We start from the raw sequence: 23,611 nt of genomic DNA on the forward strand, positions 1-23,611 counted from the left end.
TCGTTGGACGAGGGTCTTCCATGATCAGCATTCTTGTGGATCCGTAGGTGGCTGTGGAGCCCTATTCTTGACCTGCATCTTCTCCCACAGTGAGGGCATTGGTTTCCAGGTGGAAGGCGATCTCAGTCAGGGTTGGCTTGACACGCTTTCCTCTTGGCATGTTTCTCTCTTTCACCCTCCATTTCTGCCTCTTCAAATTCTGCAGCACTGCTGGTCACAGCTGATCTCCAACTGGAGCGCTCAAGGGCCAGGGCTTCCCAGTTCTCAGTGTCTACTTACTTTACTTAGGCGATCCTTCGTTTTCCGAGGAGGATTGTCTTCCAGTATTCTTGTGGGACTGTATGTGGCTGTAGAGCCCTATTCTTGCTCTGCATCTTCTTCTGCAGTGAGGACATTGGTTTCTAGGTGGAAGGTGGTCTTGGTCGGGGTTGGCTTGACGCACCTTCCTCCTGGCACATTTCTCTCTTTCACCCTCCATCTGTGCCTCTTCAAATTCTGCAGCACTGCTGGTCACAGCTGATCTCCAACTGGAGCGCTCAAGGGCCAGGGCTTCCCAGTTCTCAGTGTCTACTTACTTTACTTAGGCGATCCTTCGTTTTCCAAGGAGGATTGTCTTCCAGTATTCTTGTGGGACTGTATGTGACTGTAGAGCCCTATTCTTGCTCTGCATCTTCTTCTGCAGTGAGGACATTGGTTTCTAGATGGAAGGTGGTCTTGGTCGGGGTTGGCTTGACGCGCCTTCCTCCTGACACATTTCTCTCTTTCACCCTCTTCAAATTCTGCAGCACTGCTGGTCACAGCTGACTTCCAGCTGGAGCGCTCAAGGGCCAGGGCTTCCCAGTTCTCAGTGTCTATGCCAGAGATTTTAAGGTTGGCTTTGAGCCCATTAAAGATGGGCCAGCTTGTCCATCTGGCAACTCTCTCTGTGTGTCTTGCTGGAGTCTTCCTTGCAGGATCTTGAGCATGAGAAATAGTCATAGGACACATCAAAGCTTCCTTGATGCAAAAGTGCCCTCTGGCGGCACAAGGAAGAAAGGTGCTTGTCTTTGATAAAAAAGCAACGATTTCGAGGCACACAACCAAGATAAAGGAGTAGTGAGTGTTATTATTTTCCTGTTCAGGCCTGGGCAAACTCCGGCCCTCCAGTTGTTTTGGACTTCAACTCCCTTTCCCCCCTCAGATCGCTTAAGACTACTGAGACCGGCATGCCTCGCGCGAGGGAGGGAGGGAGGGAGGCGGAGGCGAGTCGGGCTCCCGTTTACTGCGCACGCGCGCCTCAGGCCCCTCCTACTCTCTGGCCCGGACTGCGCCTGCGCGGGCGAGCAAGCGGGGCGGAGGCGGAGCCGCGTATAAATGGCGCCCAAGCAGGACCCGAAGCCCAAATTCCAGGAGGGTGAGGGGGCCGCCGGGGGAGGGAGGCCAGGGGTAGCCGGGGCACGCTGGTGGGCACACTTATTTCCCCTCAGGAAGGAGGAGGAAGGCCTTCTCAGGGAAGGGCACCCCCTTTGAGGGGCCTCTCAGCCAGCCAAGGAGGCCTACACGCTCCCCTGGGATGGGAGGCCTTCTGCCTTCCACAGAATAGCATTTCCTTTGTGGAGGATGCATCCCTTCCTCTCGTTCTCCTCACAGACCTTCTCCCCTTCTCTTCTCCCTTTCCCCTCTCCCTCCCTCCCTTTTCATCTTCCTTTGCTGTCCCTCCTCCACCTTCTTCCTCTTCCTTTCCTCGTATCTTTTCCCCTTTCTATTCAGTTCCTGCCCTCGTTTTTTCTTTTTTCCACCATCCCTCCCTTTCTTTCCCTTCTCTTTCTCTCTTTTTTCTCTTCCTCCCCTTCATTCTCTCTCTCTTTCTTCCTTCCCTTTCCCATTCATCTCATCCCCTTCTCTTTCTCTCTCCCTCCCCTTCGTTCTCTCTCTCTTTCTTCCTTGTCTTTTCCATTCATCTCCTTCTCTTTCTCCTTCTCTCCCTCCCCTTCTTTTTCCATCTCTTTTCTCTTTTTCTCTCCCTCCTTTTTTCTCTTTCTTTCCTCCCTTTCTCTTTTCTCTCCTCTCCCTTTCTTTCTCTTCTATTTCTCTCTTTTTTCTCTCCCTCCCCTTCATTCTCTCTCTCTTTCTTCCTTTCCTTTCCCATTCATCTCATCCCCTTCTCTTTCTCTCTCCCTCCCCTTCCTTTTCCCTCTTTCTTCCTTGTCTTTTCCATTCATCTCCTTCTCTTTCTCCTTCTGTCCCTCCCCTTCTTTTTCCATCTCTTTTTCTCTGCCTCCTTTTTTCTTTCTTTCCTTTCCTTTCCTTCCTCCCTTTCTCTTTTCTCGCCTCTCCCTTTCTTTCCCTTCTATTTTCCTCTTTTTTATCTCCCCTTCCTTTTCTCTCTCTCTTCCTTCTCTTTTCCATTCATCCCTTTCTCTCTCCTTCTCACCCTCCCTCCCCTTCTTTTTTTCTCTTTTCTCTCCCTTCTTTTTTCTTTCCTTCCTTCCTTCCTTCCTCCCTCTTTTCTCCCTTTCTTTCCCTTCTTTTTCCTTTTTTCTCTTCCTCCCCCTCCCTCCCCTTCCTTTTCTCTCTCTCTTCCTCCCTTCTCTTTCGCTCTCCTTCTCTCCCTCCCCTTCTTTTCCCCTCTCTTTTCTCTCCCTTCTTTTTTCTTTCCTTCCTTCCTCTTTTCTCCCTTTCTTTCCCTTCTTTTTCTCTTTTTTCTCTTCCTCCCCCTCCCTCCCCTTCCTTTTCTCTCTCTCTTCCTCCCTTCTCTTTTCCATTCATCCCCTTCTCTTTCGCTCTCCTTCTCTTCCTCCCCTTCTTTTCCCCTCTCTTTTCTTTTTCTCTCCCTCCTTTTTTCTTTCTTTCCTTCCTTTCTCTTTTCTCTCCTCTACTTTTCTTTCCCTCTTTTCTCTCTCTTCCATCTCTTTTCCTCCCACCCTTCGCTTTCTCTCCTTCTCACCCTCCCTCCCCTTCTTTTCCCCTTTTCTCTTTTTCTCTCCCTCCTTTTTTCTTTCTTTCCTTCCTTCCATCCTTCCTTCCTTCCTCTTTTCTCTCCTTTTCTTTCCCTTCTTTCTCTTTTCTCTCTCCCTTCTCCTTCCTCCCCTTCCTTTTCTCTTTTCTCGTCTTTTCTCCCTTCTTTCTTTCCTTTCTTTGTCTCTCCTCTTCCTCCCTTCTCTTTTCCATTCATCACCTTCTCTCTCTCTTTCTCTCCTTCTTTTCCTCCCCTTCTTTTCTTTCTTTTTTCTCCCTCCTTTTTTCTTTCTTTCTTTCTTTCCTTCCTTTCTCTTTTCTCTCCTCTCCCTTTCTTTCTTTCCTTCTTTCTTTCTCTCTTCTCTTTTCCCTCCCTTCCTTCTCCCCTCGTTTCTCTCTCTTCTCTCCTCTCTCCCTTTCTTTTCCATTTGTCCCCGTCTCTCTCTACTTTTCTTCCTTTCTTTCCCTTCCTTTTTTCTTTCTCTCATTCTCTCCCTCCCATCTCCTTTCCGTTAATCTCTTTCTCATTTTCTTCTCTCCCTTTCTTTCTCCTCTCCCTTCCTCTTTCCTTTCCATTTGTTTCTTTTCTCCCTCTCTTCCTTTCCCTTCTTGCTCTCTAGTCTCTCCCTTCTCCTTTCCATTTGTCTCTTTCTCTCCTTCTTTGTCCCCTCCCCTTTTCTCTCTTTCTACTCCTTCTCTCCATCCCTTCTCCTTTCCGTTTCTTCCCTTCTCTCTCTCCTTCTCTGCCTCTCCCTTCCTTTCTTCCTCTGGATTGTATGCCATGAAGCATTTGTATGTCATGTTGGTCCATCTCCATCAAGCTATAAAGGGAGTCTTTGTAGTACCAATACACATACATAGACATATAGATATATATCTCAATACATATATGAATGATAGAATATATAAAGCATAGAGTGCCTCCACATCAGGCACGGGCAAACTTGGACCCCCCAGGTGTTTTGGTCTTCAACTCCCACAATTCCTAACAGGCTGTTAGGAATTGTGGAAGTTGAAGTCCAAAACACCTGAAGGGCCCAAGTTTGCCCGTGCCTGATATACAATGTAGAATGAATGCAGTCTGACCCTATTTTAATATTTGACAATTTGGGGGCAGTAATCTCCCGAGGGAGAGCCTGAGTTGGCCACATTATTATTGTTACTTATAGTATTGAGATAATCAGAGAAAACTACCAAAACTTTATTGAAAAAATAAATATGAAAACACAAGACAGTTAAGCATTTGTTAAAAGAAAATTATTGAACACTATTAAAAGGCAACATGTCCTTGATTCCTAGTGGCAGATAGCAAAGCCCTGCCTGTCTTTGAGAGCAGAAGTCGAAATATACCACTGCCTTAGGATGATGGGATGTATAACCCCCCAAACACATCTCACTCTGAAAATATTGAAGTTGCATCTACATTGCCATATATCCCAATTGCTAAATCCAGATTACACCATGTAACGAAGTTGGGGAAAAATCTGTTCTTGGTTTGAAAGTGTTATTTCTTGTTTCTTTGTGCTGCACTTATTTTAAAAGTCATTTTTCTACTCCAGAAACATTATTTTGGTGACGGCCACAAACTACCGCATGTACTCAAATATAAGCTGATTTTTTCATTCCCATTTTAGGCTGAAAAAGCCTCCCTTGGCTTATATTCAAGTCAAGTTTATTTATTATTTTCGTCTGTTATAATTATTTTTATTATTACATTTACATTATTTTACTCTATTTTAATTACATTAATTATTTTTTCTATTTATTATTACTTTTATTATTTTCTCTTTATTGTTATTACATTTATTATTTTACTCTGTTATTTTTATTATTACATTTATTAATTTACTTTGTTTGTTATTGTTAGTATTACATTTATTATTTTACTCTATTATTCTATTTATATTATTTTACATTATTATTTTTATTGTTTTTATTATTTTACTCTATTATTGTTATTACATTTCTTGTTTCTCTCTATTATTACTCTTTCTCTATTATTACTCTTAATACATTTCCATTATTTTACTCTATTATTATTTTATGACATTTATTATTTTACTCTATTATTATTGGAAGGATACATAAGCACATTTACATTGAAGAAGGTTAGAATAAGGGTTTAATCAGAGTTGGACGGTCTTATCTTAAATTTAGTTTTATTTAAATATTCAAAAACATTTAATCTACTGGTTCAATTAATGTAATTTTATTGATATCTATTTTTATTTTAAAAATTACCAGTACCTGCTGCATTTCCCACCATTGGTTTATATTCAAGTCAATCCATTTTCTCACTTGTTTTGTGGTAAAATTAGGTGCCTTGCTTATATTCAAGTATAAACACATTTTCTGTTCCTGGTGTGAAAGTGTTATTTCTTGTTTAACTGTGCGGTCCTTACTTTGAAAGTTGTTGTTCTACTCCAGGAACTTTGTTTTTGTGGTTGCAATTTTGAAAACTGTGTTGAATTGGTTGAGACTCTATGAGAGATTCATTGAAAAATTAGAGTAAAATATGCTGCAGGATGTCCCACAAAAACTAAGTTTTTGCAGTTTAATTATTTTTTCCATGTTCTTATGATAGAAATTACATTTATAACTCAAATCGTGTTACGTAGTGCCTTTCCTTCCTGGCAAAAGGGGCTGGGACTGAATGTCCTTTGGGGAGGCGTCACTTCTGACTCTTATAGTTCTATGTATGGGCAGGCCTTCTTTTCTTACTAAACAGACCTTTTCTCGCAGGTGAACGGGTGCTGTGTTTCCATGGACCTCTTCTCTATGAAGCTAAGGTATGTGGGCTGTGGCTTGTGGTGGCCGGCAATGCAAACTCTCTGGTGGCAGTGCTGGACTGAAGTTGGCAGTGGATGGGGCTGCAATGGGGTTTCTGTGCTCTGCTCACGCTTGTTCTGTAGATCCAGCTCTCGTGGTCTTAACACCACGCTTTCCTCCACCAGCACTCTTGCACATGTGCCATGGGCTGCTTTGTTCCGTCCCATTCTGTCTTTCTCATGCTCAGAGGGACCCTTTGGGCAGCCGCCGTCTTCCCCATGGCAAGGGATACGTAAAGACGGCCACCTTCCTGCATAATAGGGAACCTCCCAGGTTCCACTGGGGCTCCTGTCTTGTCGGCTGCCTGATATGTTTAATATCCCAGCCTCAAATGGCCTTGGACTTTTTGAGCACACCTGGCTAGTTAACTAAATGAATGTCCTTCTTTATTCTAGTGTGTAAAAGTTGCCATCAAAGACAAACAGGTGAAATACTTCATACATTACAGTGGCTGGAATAAGAAGTGAGTATTTTGGGGTCTTTTTTTCCTCCCTAGAAGTTAAATGAGTACTTTTGTTTCTCTGGAGGGATGAGCAGATATATGCTGATGGGGTGCCACTCACCACTGGTATTTGGCCATATTTGCATGACTCTGTTCCTGGGAAATTGGGTTTTCCCCCCCTATGATTCACGCCAATTGCCAACATTTGAGGGTTGGAAGCAGCTTAACTTTTGTTGTTCTAACACCAGTATGGCCCCAGGGCTTGAGGTGTGAGTATTGAACACCATTGCACAAATGGACAAATAATTATAATTGAGTGTCCTTGTGGAGAAAAAAGTGGGGTATAAATAAACATAATAATAATAGTAAAAGGTAAAGGTTTTCCCTGACATTAAGTCTAGTCTTATCTGATTCTGGAGGTTAGTGCTTATCTCCATTTATAAGCCGAAGAGCTGGCATTGTCCATAGATACTTCCAAGGTCATGTGGCCGGCATGACTTCATGGAGCGCCATTACCTTCCTGCAGAAGCAGTACCTATTGATCTACTCACATTTGCATGTTTTTGAACTGCTAGGTTGGTAGAAGCTGGACCTAACAGCGGGAGCTCACCTCGCTTCCTGGATTCAAACCGCCAACCTTTTGGTCAGCAAGTTCAGCAGCTCAGCGGTTTAACCTGCTTTGCCACCGGGGGGTCCTAATAGTAATAGTTGTAGTAGTTTTATCCTCTCTCTGGAAGGAAAGGACTATTCCTCTGCAGTATTCTCCCCATAGCTGAATATGTTGAAATGTTGTGAAGGAATACTTTTGCATAGAAAAACAATGGGGGTGGGGTCGTACACAAAAAATGTTTTCTGCACAAGAAACGGAGATGTCATTTCTCTGCACAGTCACTCCTTCACAAGAATTCTGGATATTCAAATAAGAAGAGAAATTGCACAAAGCTCTTGTTGTTCTGTTTACTCTTTCACTCTGGAAGTCCCCCCCCCCCCTTTTAACCTGGGATAATAATGAATAATTGCAGATAATCTTTCAACCCCTCTCTGGTTGAGAGATGATCTGGGGGTTACAGAATAGGATCTTTGGCAGGACCTAATTACACTACGACACAAAATTTGAAAATAAATTCTGTTCCTGGTTTGAAAGTGTTATTTCCTATTTCATTGTGTAATCCTTACTTTGAAAGTTGTTGTTCTACTCCAGAAACTTTGTTTATGTGGTTGCCACAAATTAGGTTGGATTGCTTGAGACTCAATGAGGCATTTATGGAAAAATTATAGCAAAATGTACTATAGCAGGATGTCCCGCAAAGACAAAGTTTTTGCTCTTTAATACACTTTTTCCAAGTGTTTATGATAGAACCAAATAGGAAATAGCATGTATAACTTAGGAACAGAAATCATGTTACATAGTGTTATTTATGATGCTGTGAGCTATAGAAGTCTGCTGTCAGCCCTGGTTTTTGGTCCAGAGCAAAGCGTGGTCCCTCTTTATTAAGCCTGAGACGGATTGGGACAAAGATTCCTGGTGTTTTGCCTGCCTTTGCTTGTGCCTGCTTGTTTTGGGGAGGGTTGTAATTGAAGCCCTTCCTTGGGTTGCTTCATTGGTGGAGGTATGTGGTTTTGGGGGGACAGGCCTTTGGAATGCCTCAACTGTTCTATTCTTAGATAAACAGGCAATTACTTTTTTGTTTTTGTTTTCCTCAGATTGTTTCATTCTGCCATGTTCTATTTTTCTGCTGTCTTCTAGATTTGCTGCCTTTAAGCTTCCTTTTCATGTCTTTTGTTGTGTTTAAGTATTTTGTAATATAAATATCTATATATATATGCCAGACCATGTTGTGCACTCATGTAGGCTCTCAATTCTTCACCTCCCGTTAGAGAAGTACTAAAAAAGAAAAAGGCCGTATTGATCCCCAGGGACAAAACAAAGTCCACAATTCACAGGTGGGCAATACCTTTATTAGGATCCACTGTATTTTCACAAAATGTACAAGCTTTTCAAGCTCGGCAGAACTTTTCCTAAGTGGTTAAAACAAAACAAAACAACAACAAAAAATATGGAAGACCAACAAGGGTTTTGGAAAGGCTCTTTAAACTGGGCTGGGTAACTGAAAGTCTAGGGAGGCAGATTAGTCCTTCATTGTTTGTCTGCTCCTGTTCACACTCAGAAAAATTATATATATATATATATATATATATATATATTTATATATATATATATATATATATATATATATATATATATAGGGAGAGGGAGAGAGAGCGAGAGAGAGAGATTGAGAGAGAGAGGGAGGGAGTGTTATGTGCCCAAAGATCCACCACTGTGGGACATGGAACCTCTAAGAGACCCTTTGGTATATTTTTGAATGTTCCAAGCATATGGAAATGACCTTTCTACACCACTTAAGAGATCATTTTGGAGCCCCATTTCCATTCCATGGTGGGGTTTAGCAAAATGCATGTAAAATTTTACACTGTGGGTAATAGGTTTTCCCTTTTAAAAAAAATGACACAGGATTCTTTGACAAAGATTTGCAATTATTCCATTGCTTTAGAAACATGAAACTTGTTTACGTGGGATAATGCAATTACGGGCAGTCCTCAAGCTATGCACAAGATAGGTTCTGTAGGTTTGTTCTTAAGCTGAATTTGTATTATAAGTTGGAATAGGTACATTTTTAAAGTGTAACTCGAGTATAAGCCTAGTTTTTCAGCCCCTCTTTAAGGCTGAAAAAGCTCCCCTTGGCTTATACTCAAGTCAAGGTCATTTATTATTTTACTCTGTTATTAGTATTATTTTGATTACATTTATTATTTTATTCTATGTATTATTGTTATTATTACATTATTTTACATTGTTATTACTTTTATTACATTTATTATTTTACTCTATTATTACATTTATTATTTTTCTCTTATTGTTATTACATTTATTATTTTACTGTATTATTGCTTTTATTGCATTTATTTTACTTTATTTTTATTATTATATTTATTATTTTACTCTATTATTGTTATCATTACATTTATTATTTTACTCTATTGTTACTGTTATTAAATTTCCATTATTTTACTCTATTATTGTTATTTTTATTACATTTATTATTTTACTCTCTTTATTATTGGAAGGATACCATAGCATATTTACATTGAAGAAGGTTAGAATAATGGTTTAGTCAGAGTTGCACAGTCGTATCTTAAACTACAGTTTTATGTAAATATTAAAAAAAATTAACCTATGGATTCCTCAATTAATGTAATTTTATTGGTATCTATTTTTATTTTGAAATTGACCAGTAGCTGCTGCTTTTCCCACCCTGGGATTATACTTGAGTCAATACATTATTCCACTTTTTATGGTTAAATTAGGTACTTCGGCTTATATTCATGTCAGCTTATCCTCGAGTATATATGGAGGTAAATATATTTTAGCTTTGAATTGCATAGGGAAGGATTACCACTCCTGTGGTGTTTGTTTTACTGTGTGTGCCACTCTTCATAAGATCTCACCCCACTTTCTGTCCCTGTGAGAATTGGATTTTGGCTTGTGGAAACAAGGATTGGTGCTAAAGCTTCAGTGGAGACACCTTTTCCCCAGAATAAATAACTCTTCCAGAATTTCCCTTCCCAAGAGTAGATATCCTCTTGCTTCCTCTTGTCTCACCCCTGTTCTTAACTAGGATTCCTATGTAAGTCGGATGTCTGTAACTCAGGGACTGCCTGTATACCCTTTTGTTTTTTTTGCTGAAAATGATCATGCTTGGTGTATTTCAAAAACAGTTTAGGCATATAAGTAGTTACAAGTTGAATTTGCTTTATTATTATCATCATCATTTGTTTGTTACCAATGGAACCTCAAGGCCGTGAACTGAAAGGAACCTCTTTGGTTTTGCAGCTATATTAGGAGCAGGCAACAAGCAGAAGAAACTTCCGACGTTAGCAAAGCAGACCGCAAGGACCTTTGCCGCCCTTATTTGGGTGCGACAAGGAATGCAGGCTCTTTCTGCCTTTCCCTCCATCTCGGATTCAGGAGAAGCCCCCAATTTGTGTGTAGTTGAGGCATATAGGATCTGTTGAGTCACAGAACCAATGCTCACTTGATTTCTCTAAACTGACTGAAGTTGTTCCCAGTTAGTTATCTGGGATTTGACAGCTGTTCTCTTTCCTTTTAGCTGGGATGAATGGGTTCCCGAGAGCAGAGTCCTCAAATACGTCGACACCAACCTGCAGAAGCAGAAAGAACTTCAAAAGGCCAATCAGTAAGTCTTGCCCGAGCTTTTGCAGCTTGCTGTCTGACATGGATAAAGAACTGGATAAGGTCAAGAAACGAAAGCCATTGAATTTAGAGGGACGTAATCTGAGATTTTGCTGGCATGCATACCTATGGTATAACGAGGCTAAAATAACTGCATACTTTACAAATCATTGTGTTAGGGAAGCTTTATTGAGAATTCAGAGTGCACATAAATCCCCCGATGCCCGTTATGCCTTTCAGCCCAAGAAATATTTTACGGAATTCAGAAAAATTATGATGAGATGGTGAATATATGAAGGGCTAAATGAGAAGCTGATAGCAGGGGGATGAAATATGAACTGGTACAGACAATTGTGGGAAAAATATGATAATCATAATAGTAATAGTACTAATAATAATACTAACAGCAACAACATCAATAATATAATAATAGAAACCCTTCAAGAGCAATGGGATACTCCTCCTCCTCCTAATAATAATAATAATAATAACAACAACAACAACAACTGGTAAAAGAAGGCTCTCCATGGTCAGTTCCTGGGAAAAATTTAGAGCAAAATTGAGAAGGACAAAACATGGATGTGGCTCAAAAACGGAACTTTGAAAAAGGAGACAGAGGGCCTTATTCTTGCAGCCAAAGAAGAAGCAATTGGAACAAATGCCATCAAAGCCAGAATTGAAAAATCGACGACAGATCCCAAGAGTAGACTCTGCAAGGAAGCAGACGAAACAATGGATCACAAAAGATCGTGCAGATGGACTATATGCAGAGGCATAATACCGTTGCTCAGATGATCCATTGGAACTTGTGCCACAAATACCATCTGCCTGTGACAATAAAACTGGTGGGATCACAAGTTACAGGAAATGAACAGTTCAAACTGCTGCCCCCTCACCCTCCTTACCTTCCTCTTCCTCCTCGTCGCTGCATGGGGCCTCTTGCTGCCGCTTGGGCCCCGCGACTCAGGAGGCGTTGCGGAACCCAAGCAGCGGGAAGAGGCCCCATGCGACGACAAGGAGGAGGAAGAGTAAGGGCAAGGAGGGAAGGTGAGGAGGCATTCCTACATTGCGGAATTTCACTTATCGCGGGTGGTCCAGGAACGTAACACCCATGGTAAGTGAGGGACCACTGTAGTTTTAGAGTTATAGGTAGAGATGTATGTTTCTTAAGCAATCGTTGCAAAGTATGTCTCTGTTTATGTACTTATAAGGATTTTTTGCTTTTCTTGAGTAGCAGGCAAGATTGATGAAATATTGGTATTATTTTAGTATGCTTATGTTTAAAAACTTCATGTGTCTTTTTCTCCTTCCAGGGAGCAGTATGCAGAAGGAAAGATGAGAGGCGCTGCTCCAGGCAAAAAAACGTCCGGCCTCCAGCAGAAAAATGTTGAAGTGTGGGTAATTCTTTGTTCATTTCCTTCAGATTCTTTGCCCGATTCTATTGACTGACAGTGGCCAGCCCTTCTCCTGACTGCCTTTTGCAGGCTGCAGGGGAGTCTTCTGCAGATTGCATCTGGCCTATGGGCCGTATGTTGTGCAGGCCAGATGGAGACTGTTCCACTGCATGCCCTTTTAATCACATTTCTTCCTCAGCCTTACTCTTAATCTTTAGTACATCTGTTGTTCACTTCCAAGGAAAAAATTGCTTGTGAGAATATTGTTTTCTCAGAGGTTCCTTGCCACTGATGTGTGTAGGCTTGGGGTTGATTATGGGTATTATCTCTATAGAGGGTAAAGGTAAAGGTTTTCCCCTGACATTAAGTCCAGTCGTGTCTGACTCTGGGGGTTGGTGCTCATCTCCATTTCTAACCCGAAGAGCCAGCATTATCCATAGACACCTCCAAGGTCATGTGGCCGGCATGACTGCATGAAGTGCTGTTACCTTCCCACCAGAGCAGTACCTATTGATCTACTCACATTTGCATGTTTTCAAACTGCTAGGTTGGCAGAAGCTGGGGCTATCAGCAGGAGCTCACGCCACTCCCCAGATTCGAACCTGTGACCTTTCAATCAGCAAATTCAGTAGCTCATCATTTTAACCCACTGCGCCACCAGGCACTCCATAGAAGCATGGACAAAATGCATTAGTTTGAAGAACTACCCAGTTGGTCTTGCTTTGAAAAAAAAACCTATCACCCGTATATGCCATATTTACTCGCATCTAATGCTCACCTTATTGGCTAAATTACTTAGCCAAAATTAGGGTGCACATTAGATTCTCGTCGCACAGTCATCTTAGTGCTGAGCCAAAGCCAAAATGGTTAAGAAGTGCCTGGAGCTCCTCTTTGAGGGATGCTGCCACAAATTTTATTGCCACAGCTCAATGCTATGCAATCCTGGGCTTTGTAGTTTGGTGAGCCACTAGCATTCCTTGGCAGAGAAAACTCAGGACCTTGTAAAACTACTGTACGTGATTGCATAACATCGAGTCAGGGCAGTTAAAGTGGATTCATTCATATGTGCACACCAAGGTTTTCCTGGAAAGAAGGTAGGAATTCTAAGCAGACAGCACCAATAATGCATGTTGGGCAAGTGGGCTTATTAACAAAAGACCCTCCCCATAAATGTACAGCAGAGTAACTTACTAGCAGCAGTGTGACCCAGCACCAGTAGCCCAAAGTGATAAAAAGAACGAAAACACACAGATCAATGTTATCTCTTCCATAGGAGGCTTTGTTTTGTAGTAAAATATGGTTACACTATTTACAAGAACTAGGTTTCCATGACACAAATAAAGTCCTTTATATTTTCTTCTTTGCTTCCACACTGGGCTTCTTTCTCATGCAGATGAACAGCTTCGCTCTCACACCAAACTTACTCAAGAGCCTCACACAGTAGCTTTACACAAGAGGCCTTCAGCCTGCGGCTTCTCTCACTGAAGCTTCTCACAGACTAAGGTGTACCTCACACTGTGAGGCCTTCTCTAACAGACTAAGGGCTACCTCACACAGAGACCTTCTCACAGACTAATGTCTAACTCGCACAGAGGCTTCTCTCGCAGACTGACACCTTTCTCCCACTGAGGCACACTTAACACAGAGGCCTACTAAGCTACAGACACACCTGCTTATATTGAACTGCAGCTTTTACAGCTTTTACCCTTTTTTTGCATCCATTTAATCCTTTCAGTGGTTGACTCACATTTTTGTAATTAAAAATACCTAGTTATTTTTTAAATATTTCTGACAATGCACACCTTTTTTTAGCCAAATTACAAAGAGTGCACTTTTTGCTGCTATGCACAACATTTGGCAGCAAGTGCACTTTTTTTGGTTTCAAGGTTTTGCAAATTGAGTTGCACATTAGATTCGATGGTACATTAGACTGGAGTGAATGCGTGTGTGTGTCTGTGTGTATTTAGAACAAATAATAGCTAAAAGCCCAGGTTGGCTCCTTTCCTCCCTTCCAGGGATTTGTGGTGTCAGACCATAATACCTCCTCCCTTTAACGCTGTGTCATTTTTTTCCAAGCTGACCTGCCTTCTCTCAAAGGTTCTTTGCATTGTTGGGTCTGACACTCTCTCCTTAACTCAACCCCTGCTGTGCCTAGATTTTTCAGACGAGATGGAGCGCATACTGTTTGCGGTTTGGAGTCCCCTGCGATATCGACGCGGTGAGTTAAGGATGGATTGTCACACCAGGATCTGCATCCTGAACACCCAGACTTCCTTGCGTGTGTAGATGCTTTGAAGACACTTAATGTTTCTTTTCCCACTGAAATACAATGCAGTTGTGAAATAATAGGATATGCACATTGTCTTCCACGGAGATGGCTGGTAGAGAGCACAGCTTTGCAGCTTGTCCCATGTCAGGCTAGCTCTAAAGCACAGGGGACAAACTTAAGGCCCATAGGCCAAATCCAGTCCACCATGTCCTTTTATGTGCCCCTCCTCCAGATGCTAGGCTACAGTGCCTGTATTCTTCATCATTAGACATTTTCATGGCTAGAGATTATGGGAGTTGGGATACAGTCACATCTGGAAGGCTGCCGTTTGTTCTGTTGAGTCAGGAGAGCAAGGTGTAGATTTAGATAGAAAACTTGTGGTTAGGATGGCTAAGGTTTAGATGCCCTTTAACCTTTGTCCAAGGCCATTTAAAGGCAACCATAATAAGGCTGATGTGGCCCTCCATGTGGAATCCTGTCAATCATCCACACATCGGCATACATTCCCTATCTCTTGGGGAATAATATAACTTATAATGCATAAAGGGAGAAGTACTGGGTTGCTGTAAGTTTTTTGGGCTGTATGGCCATGTTCCAGAAGCATTCTCTCCTGACGTTCGCCTACAACTATGACAGGCATCCTCAGAGGTTGTGACCTCTGAGGATGTCTGCCATAGATGCAGGCGAAACGTCAGGAGAGAATGCTTCTGGAACATGGCCATACAGCCCAAAAAACTTAAAGCAACCTAGTGATTCCTGCCATGAAAGCCTTCGACAATACACGAGAAGCCGCTGCTTTGCAATGTCACTTTCTAAAGCAAAGGTTCTTTTCTCCAGCTGCACGCGAAGGAAGCGGATGGGGAAGATGTGCTAACTATGCAAGGACCTTAGAAGCATTTTGGCCTCACTTCCTTTATTCTTGCGAATACAGAGAGATCAACGTCTTCGCCATCCCATTTGGATGACATCTCTTTAAATTCTGAGCACCCATTGTGGCTGTTGGGATTGTTTGCTCTGGAACTCAAATTTTTGTTAGTTGAGGGCTTGTGATTGGTGTTGACGATTGTGTTCTGCATGCGCAGTAACATGTCTCTCTTTTTCCTTTTTGGCAGGAAGACCAAAAAGAACAAACAGAAAGGTAACAGCTTCTTCTTAGCTATCCCTCCAGTGCGGGTTTAGGTTCCTCAATATTGCAACCAATGTTGCCCTCTGTGAGTGGTTTGGGAAGGTGGCCGACCCCCTTATGGTAAACAGGACTTGCTTTCCGGCTGGGAGGACAGTTAGACTGCAAATTTTGAGGAGAGCATTGTTGACCATATTTAGGACCCATTGATTTCACCAAACACTCTACATGACTGAGATGAATTACTGTTGTTTATACTTGCAGCTATTGCTGTATTTTATTGATTTTACAGAGGGTTTTGTGAATTGAGATATTTATGTTCGTGGTTATTGTTTTGTTATTGTGTTGTTGAAGGCTTTCATGGCCAGTATCACTGGGTTGCTGTGAGTTTTCTGGGCTGTCTAGCCATGTTCCAGAAGCATTCTCTCCTGACGTTTCACCTACAGAGGTTGTGAGGCTGCCTGCCATAGATGTGGGTGAAACATCAGGAGATAATGCTTCTGGAACATAACCATGCAGCCCAGAAAAAACTCACAGCAACTCTGTTATGTTATTGTTTCTGCAATTTTTGTATTTTGCATATTTGCACCTTTGAGTGCTTTGCGAGCCGCCCTCGAGTTCCTCCAGATGGTGGTAGGGTATAAATAAAGCCTAATAATAATAATAATAATAATAATAATAATAATAATAATAGTTATTTGAAACACAAGTAGAGTCCACAGCAGACACTCTGCTGGCTGTTTTATTGGATCACACGTCGGACACTTCCCAAGTGTCTAGGAGTGTGTGATGTATCGGCAAATAAGGCGTGCAGATCCCAGTAAGGCAGCCTTTTGCAGCTGGCAGATGGTAATCTTGTCAGCGCCGATTGTGTTTAAGTGCAGGCCAAGGTCTTTAGGCACTGCACCCAGTGTGCCGATCACCACTGGGACCATATTCTACTTATTATTATTATTATTATTATTTGTGTTTTTACTTAGAATCTCTTGACACTTTTGCCTTGGACAGATAGATGCATTTTTGTAAATTACACTATGTAACAAAATCTGAAAAAAAATTATGTTCCTTGTTTGAAAGCATTATTACTGTTTAATTGTGGGGTCCTTTCTTTGAAAGTATACTCGAGTATAAACCTGTTTTGTTTTTGTTTTTTGCCCTTTTTTAGGCTGAAAAAGCCCCCCTCGGCTTATACTTGGGTGAGAGTCCTGGCAGGAAGGCATGGGGCTGAAAGAAGGGCTTCTTTCACCCCCACACCTTCCTCCCAGGACCCTCACCTCTCCACACAGCAACCCATCTCTCCTTCCTCTCTTCCCCTCTTGCGCAACACATACCTTCCTCTCCCCCTCTCTTAACACCAGTCTTTCCCACTTTTCCTTATTCATATACACACAGCATTTCCTCAAAGTGTATAGTTAAAATAAACTATGGTGATTATTGGAAGGATACCTGAGCACATTTACATTGAAGAAGGTTATAATAATGGTTTAATCAGAGTTGGACAGTGTTATCTTAAATTACAGTTTTGTGTAAAAATGTACAAACATTTAACCTATTGCTGCCTCAATTCATGTAATTTTATTGGTATCTATTTTTATTTTGAAATTTACCAGTAGCTTCATTACCCATTCTTGGCTTATACTTGAGTCAGTAGATTTCCCCAATTTTTGTAGTAAAATTAGGTGCCTTGGCTTATATTCAGCTTATACTCGAGTATATACGGTAGTTGTTATCCTACAGAAATTTTGTTTTTTGCGGCTGTCACAAACTAGGCTGAATTGGTTGAGTCTCGATAAATAAGATATTAATTGAAAAACTAGAGCAGAATGTGCTATAGCAGAATATCTTGCAAAAATAAAGTTTTTGCAATTTAATAAACTTTCTCCATGTTTTTATGGTAGAAGCAATTAGGAATGATATTTATAACCGAGAAACAAAAATCATGTTCCATAGTGTTATAGAACTTGCAAATCCCCAAACCTGACAACTTTCATATCAAGCCATGACTGAGGCACTAAATATCTCCAGAATGCTTTGTAAGAAGTCATTGAATCAGATAGGAAAAATGCACAGTAGTATAACAGATAAGCCAAGAAGTCCTTGTTATTATATATTAAATGAGCCTCCAAAGTCACCTTTAAATTTCCATCAGTTAACAGGGTAAACATATAAGACACCATGCTCTGGTTCTTGCAAAGGGTTTCTTGTATGTTTCTTTCTCAGCCCTCTCTTCTGCTTTCATCAAGAGGCCTCTTAGAGATGTGTGTGTGTGTCACATAGAATTAGCTTTAAAAACCAAGCAATGATTTTCTCTTGGATGCTTTCAGCTCTTGGAACCGGTGAAGGAAGCAGCACCAATGAAAACCCTCAGCCTCCCAGGAAGAAAAGGGCTCGTGTCGACCCCACTGTTGAAAGCGTGAGTGTTGCTGGTTTTAGGCTTCATGCCCACCCACCCCTTTTGATTGCAGCCAGTGCGTGGCTATAATGGTGGTGGTTACCAGTGCAGAACAGGATTCTCAGTATCTTGGGCTCCAAAATATAATATCTTATCCCTTGGAAGAAGAATAAGATATTGTAATGTCTAAATTTCTTGCTGAGTTGTTTCATCTCAGGAAAAAAACAAAAAAATTAGCTAACTTCCTGAAACTATGATTTAGATCAGGGGTCCTCAAATTATGGCCCAAGGGCTGAATACGGCCCTCCAAGGTAATTTACCCGGCCCTTGCTCAGGGTCAACCTAATTCGGAAACTACTTGAAAGCACACAACAACAACAACAACAACAACAATCCTATCTCATCAGCCAAAAGCAGGCCCACACTTCCCATTGAAATACTTATAAGTTTATATTTTATTAAAATTGTTCTTCATTTTAATTATTGTATTGTTTTTAAGTATCTTGTACTACAAATAAGATATGTGCAGTGTGCATAGGAATTCATTCTTTTTTTCCAAATAATAATCCGGCCCTCCAACAGTTTGAGGGAATGTTATCTTGCCCTTGCTTTAAAAAGTTTGAGGACCCCTGATTTAGATTAACTGTGAGCCCTGAGAAATATCATGCCTTGAATTCCTTCTTATCCTTCTTTAACATCTGCATTCAACCAGGGTTCATAGAGATGTTTGGGTTTGCTAATCCCATAATCTCCAGCCAGTGTGACCATTGGTCCTTGAATCAGAGCGTGGCTTTGGTCTTGGGTCCAGGCTGACAGGATATTTTTATCTTGGGGTCCCCAATAAGAGGACCACCCTTTTCGGGTGCCTCGTTTTGGAAACCTGTGACCAAACCAGGTTCTTCTTTGCACTCTAGTGTCTGATAAGAACTTTCTCTCATTTGATTCTTTAGGAGGAAACATTTATGAACAGAGTAGAAGTCAAAGTGAAAATACCAGAAGAGCTGAAGCCATGGCTGGTAGATGACTGGGACCTGATCACCCGGCAAAAGCAGGTAGTGTGGAAATAGTACCCGCAGCATGAACATATCCATCCTGGGTTCCTGCATTGGGCTCGGGATGTGGGCCACTGGGTGTTCCACCCATCATTGGGTTGGTTCTGGTTGAAGGCTGGCAGTTTCACCCTTTCACCTACAAAAGCAGGTAGAATGAGCAGAGTTTGAGTTGGCTCAGGTGTCTTTTGCTCCCCTCCCCCTTGTAGCTCTTCTTCCTTCCTGCCAAGAAGAACGTAGACTCCATTTTAGAGGACTACGCAAACTACAAGAAGTCACGGGGCAACACTGATAACAAGTAAGGAGGAAGAGTTCACTCGGAACATCTGTGTATATGTTTGTGGGGATTCCCTCAATGCAGCACTACTCCATGATGCATTTCCAGGGAAGTTGAGTCAATGGGCTCAAATAAGGACCACCTTTACTGGCTCGTGCCAGAGTCATTGTTGTTGTTGTTGTTATTATTATTATTATTATTATTATTATTATTATTATTATACTTCATTTTTCTCTCCACAAAGGAGACTCAAAGCGGCTTAAGTTAAAAGCAACTTTAGTCCCTTGCTTCCATTTTGGAGCAAGCCATGGAGCTGGGCAGCTGTCCTAAAGAACCATCTTTACCATTTCAGTCAGGATTTCTGAAAGCATTGCCCCAAGTGTCTTAGAACTCCATTCATTTCACCCCTTCAGTTGTCTATTCTTCCTCTTGCATTGTTTCTCGTTCTTCCTTGTCATGCATTAGAGAATATGCTGTGAATGAAGTCGTGGCCGGCATCAAGGAATACTTCAATGTCATGCTGGGCACGCAGCTGCTTTACAAGTTTGAACGGCCTCAGTACGCGGAGATCTTGGCTGACCACCCCGATGCGCCCATGTCCCAGGTGTATGGAGCACCCCACCTCTTGCGGCTGTTCGGTAGGTAGGAAGGCGCTCCGCATTGGGTTGATTATTGGAAACAAACATGGGGAATCCTGGGAGCATTTTCCTCAATGTCTTCTCCTTCATGTGTGTTTAAACAGTCCGGATTGGCGCAATGCTGGCCTACACACCTCTCGATGAGAAGAGCTTGGCCCTGCTGTTGAACTACTTACACGATTTCCTAAAGTACGTATTGTAGACCCAGGTTTGGCTCCTGGGGTGTTTCCTAATGGGTTTATTGGGGCTTGGGAGAAGGGGATTTTGTGCCAATTGCTTGACCATAGGGTTCATATTATTATAATTAGAAATTAATAATCAGGCATGAATGGGATTTTGGTCTGCATCAGTAGGAGTATAGTGCCTAGATCCAGGAAAGTCCCACTCCCCCTATATTCTGCCTTGGTCAGACCACATCTGGAATCACACTGTCAGAAATGTTGAAAATTAACTGGGTATTTTTAATTACAAAAGTTTGAGTCAAGCACTGAAAGAGTTTGTAGGCCAAAACCTGCTTGAATCAGTGCGCTAAAGCTACTGAGGGGTCTGAGGTAAGCCTCTATATGAGAGAAGTCTTGTGTGAGAAAGCTGTGTATAAAGCTAATGTGTATTTGTTTATTTGTGTTATGGAAACCTAGTTCTTGTAAATAGTCTAACCATATTTTACTACAAAGAAAACTCTCCTATGGAAGAGATAACATTGGTCTGTGTATTTTTGTTCTTTTTATCACTTTGGGCTACTGTTGCTGGGTCACATTGGTGCTGGGTCACACTGCTGCTAATAAGTTACTCTGCTGTATATGAGGAGGGTCTTTTGTTATTAAGCCCACTTGCCTAACAAGTTCTTCCTAACTGTGAGAGCTGTTCAGCAGTGGAACTCTCTGCCCTGGAGTGTGGTGGAGGTGTCTTCTTTGGAGGTTTTTAAGCAGGGGCTGGATGCTCATCTGTTGGGGGCACTTTGAACGCAATGTTCCTGCTTCTTGGCAGGGGGTTGGACTGGATGGCCCACAAGGTCTCTTCCAACTCTATGATTCTATTATTATTGTTGTTATCATTATTAATGACAACACTAAATAACGACTTTTGTTCCTGTGTAATAAATGTCATTTTCTAATTGATTCTGTCATAAAAACATGAAAAAGTTAACAATTATTTTCAAAATAAGGACTGCACAATGAAACAGAAAATAACACTTTCAAACCAGAAACAGATTGGGTTTTCCCCCCCAAATGGTGTTACATAGTTCCAATGTAAGAGAATGACATAGTCTTTTTTCTCCTAAAATTTCAACCCACTGGTTTGTGTTGTAGTCTTTGGAGGAGCAGAAAACAAGCTGGCTCCCAGCTGCTTTCAGATCTTTAAAGATGCCTCCCGCCTCATACCACAGACTAAACACCCCTGGCTCCCCAAGCTGTCCCTCGCTAGGCTTGTCTTCCTGTTTACAAATCAAGCTTGAAATATCAGAATTACCTTGAGTGACTGTGTCGGATCTGTTGGGTGAGTGGGCTTATCAACAAAAGACTCTCCTCATAAATGCACAGCAAAGTAACTTAGCAGCAGCAGCGTGATCCAGTACCAGTAGCCCAAAGTAATAAAAAGAACAAAAACACACAGACCAATGTTATATCTTTCATAGCAAAATAATATTGTTGCACTATTTACAGACCAAGGTTTCCACGGCACAAATAAAGTTTAACCTTCACACTAGAGCTTGAAACACAAGGCCTTCTCATTCCAAGGCTTACCTCACACAAAGGCTTCTCTTACAGACTTAGGCCTGCCTCACACTGTGGGGCCTTCTCTGTGACACCTTTCTCCCACTGAGGCAAACTAACACAGAGGCCTCTCTAAGCTGCAGGCACACCTGCTTATATAGAACTGCAGCTTTTGCTGTGTCATTGCTCCATTTAACCCTTTCAGTGTTTGATTCACATTTTTGTAATTAAAAATACCTATTTAATATTTCACAGGATCATATACTTTCTCCTTCCTTCCCTTTCTTTGCAGGTATCTTGCCAAGAACTCTTCTGCGTTGTTTAGCGCAAGTGACTATGAGGTTGCACCTCCCGAGTATCACCGGAAAGCCGTGTAAGCCTCTCTCTGACTGCGGGTGGGAAAGGGGACTGCTGGGAGCGGGGGCCCGTTACCGGAAAAGGGGTCCTTGTTTCACTGCGGCCACACAGCTGCCCACTTCCACGTTCCTCCATGGCCTCCCTTCCTGTGTGGTTGACACGAAGGTCAATGGATATTACGTCTTCGGATGGAACTGATGCCACTCAATTCCCAAAGGACTGAATTCTCCTTCGGTCCTGAAACAGAGTGACTTGTCTTCTGGAACGTGTTGTTGCGCCAGTTGGTTTTTTTGGAATGTTTCTGGGGAATGTGACAAGACATTTTGCAGTCCTGAAGTCCCGCATGCTTCTTGGTCCATTGTTCTTGCAAACCAAGCGTTTACTGGCTGATGGTCACTTACAGGGAGGTGCCATCTTCTTTTTTTCCTGCCCCAAAACAAACTCTTATGATGAAGAGAATGGGGGAGGACCAAACACAGTTGTGCAGCTACATTGTTGTGGAAGAAGTGTGTGTGTGTATGTGCGTGAAGGAGTCGGGGGGGGGGTGTTTGTGTTCATTTAACTTGTTTGTGTTGGGAGGGTACATGTCCTAAGTCTCCGTTCTTTTGCCTGCCTAGTTCGAGAATTGTGGTGTAATTTTGTCTGTTGGGTTTGTTTGAACGCACCTTCTTTAATGTAGGATGGAACGACCATCACCCCCCTCTCTTTCAAGGGTCCTCAAATAAACTTTTATATTTCAACTGGTCAAGGTTGGGTCTGGTTTTGCCCGTGAAAACCTTACTAACGCCATCCCCACATTGTTTGTGTACATAGATGCCTGAGACCATATCGATAATTGGCTTATGAAATGGATCTCCAGTCTACATATAAACCAGAAAAGAATGGGATGCCTGTAAGTCGGGAATGGGCAAATTTTGACTCTCTGGGTGTTTTGGATTTCAACTCCCGCAATTCCTAACCACCTACCGGCTACTAGGCACTGTGGGAGTTGAAGTCCAAAACACCTGGAGGAGTACTGAAAGCTGATTCTTGATTCTTGTAAGCCATTGAAATCCACAAGCATATGAACAATTTCAACAGAAAGGAGGAAACCATGAAAATGAACAAAATCTGGCTTCCAGTATTAAAAAACTCTATCAGGGCAGTAAATAAAGAGGAATACTCAAAAACTGAAATTCCAGACAAAATTCAATCAGGGGCAGCTAACACCTAGCAACAAATGATTCTCCCAGGCAGGAAGCAGCCAGGCTTTGAAGCTGGAAGGCCATTAAATGCTGATCAAGGTGGCCTATTGCAACATTCACACCTGCTTCAAGCAGAAAAGAGTTCTTTCTCCCACCCTGGTCATTCCACAGATGTATAAACCTTAGTTTCCTAGTTTCCAACAGACCTCACAACCTCTGAGGATACCTGACATAGATGTGGGTGAAATGTCAGGCGAGAGTGCTTCTGGAACATGGCCATATAGCCCGGAAAACTCGCAGCAACCCAGTGACTCCAACCATGAAAGCCTTCAACAACACATTTTCTGTTCCTGGTTTGAAAGTGTTATTTCTTGTTTACTTGTGTGGTCCTTACTTTGAAAGTCATTCTACTCCAGGAACTTTGTTTTTGTGGCTGCAATTATGCAAACTATGTTGAATTGGTTGAGACTCAATGAGATATTCATTGAGAAACTAGAGCAAAATGTGCTGCAGGATGTTAGCATCTGGCCTGTCGATGTTATTCACCTCTCCATCTTTCAGGGCCAGGTTGGTTCTGCCAGGAATGGTCCTAATGCTCCTTTCCTTGAAGGAGGCTTGAACTGCCCTGTCTTCCACAGAAGAGCCAACCACCTCATGGCATTGCTTACTGAATAGGTGTTCTTTGCCAACCATTTGCTTTCCAGATCCAAGCAGCAGCTTTCTGATGGGGGCTGCTTCTGGGTGGGAACT

At 42.0% G+C, this 23,611-nt stretch overlaps 1 protein-coding gene across 2 annotated transcripts; it reads left to right on the plus strand.

The window, feature by feature from the left end:
* Nucleotides 1–1,282: 1,282 nt before the first annotated feature.
* Nucleotides 1,283–22,425, plus strand: MORF4L1 (mortality factor 4 like 1). Of its 2 annotated transcripts, XM_060755408.2 has the most exons (14): nucleotides 1,283–1,393; nucleotides 5,680–5,726; nucleotides 6,162–6,229; nucleotides 8,087–8,152; nucleotides 10,381–10,467; nucleotides 11,777–11,857; nucleotides 14,013–14,075; nucleotides 15,239–15,264; nucleotides 17,574–17,662; nucleotides 18,592–18,693; nucleotides 18,900–18,988; nucleotides 19,433–19,605; nucleotides 19,710–19,794; nucleotides 21,613–22,425. In XM_060755408.2, the coding sequence occupies exons 1-14, from the start codon at nucleotides 1,354–1,356 to the stop codon at nucleotides 21,695–21,697; spliced, it is 1,101 nt and encodes a 366-aa protein (XP_060611391.2). In that variant the 5' UTR covers nucleotides 1,283–1,353; the 3' UTR covers nucleotides 21,698–22,425. The 2 variants fall into 2 exon arrangements, with proteins under 2 accessions (XP_060611391.2, XP_060611392.1); XM_060755409.2 differs by lacking the exon at nucleotides 8,087–8,152 and having other exon boundaries at nucleotides 1,284–1,393.
* Nucleotides 22,426–23,611: the final 1,186 nt, after the last annotated feature.

Source organism: Anolis sagrei, chromosome 9 (genome assembly GCF_037176765.1).
Source record: "Anolis sagrei isolate rAnoSag1 chromosome 9, rAnoSag1.mat, whole genome shotgun sequence".
NCBI classification, from domain to species: domain Eukaryota; kingdom Metazoa; phylum Chordata; class Lepidosauria; order Squamata; family Dactyloidae; genus Anolis; species Anolis sagrei.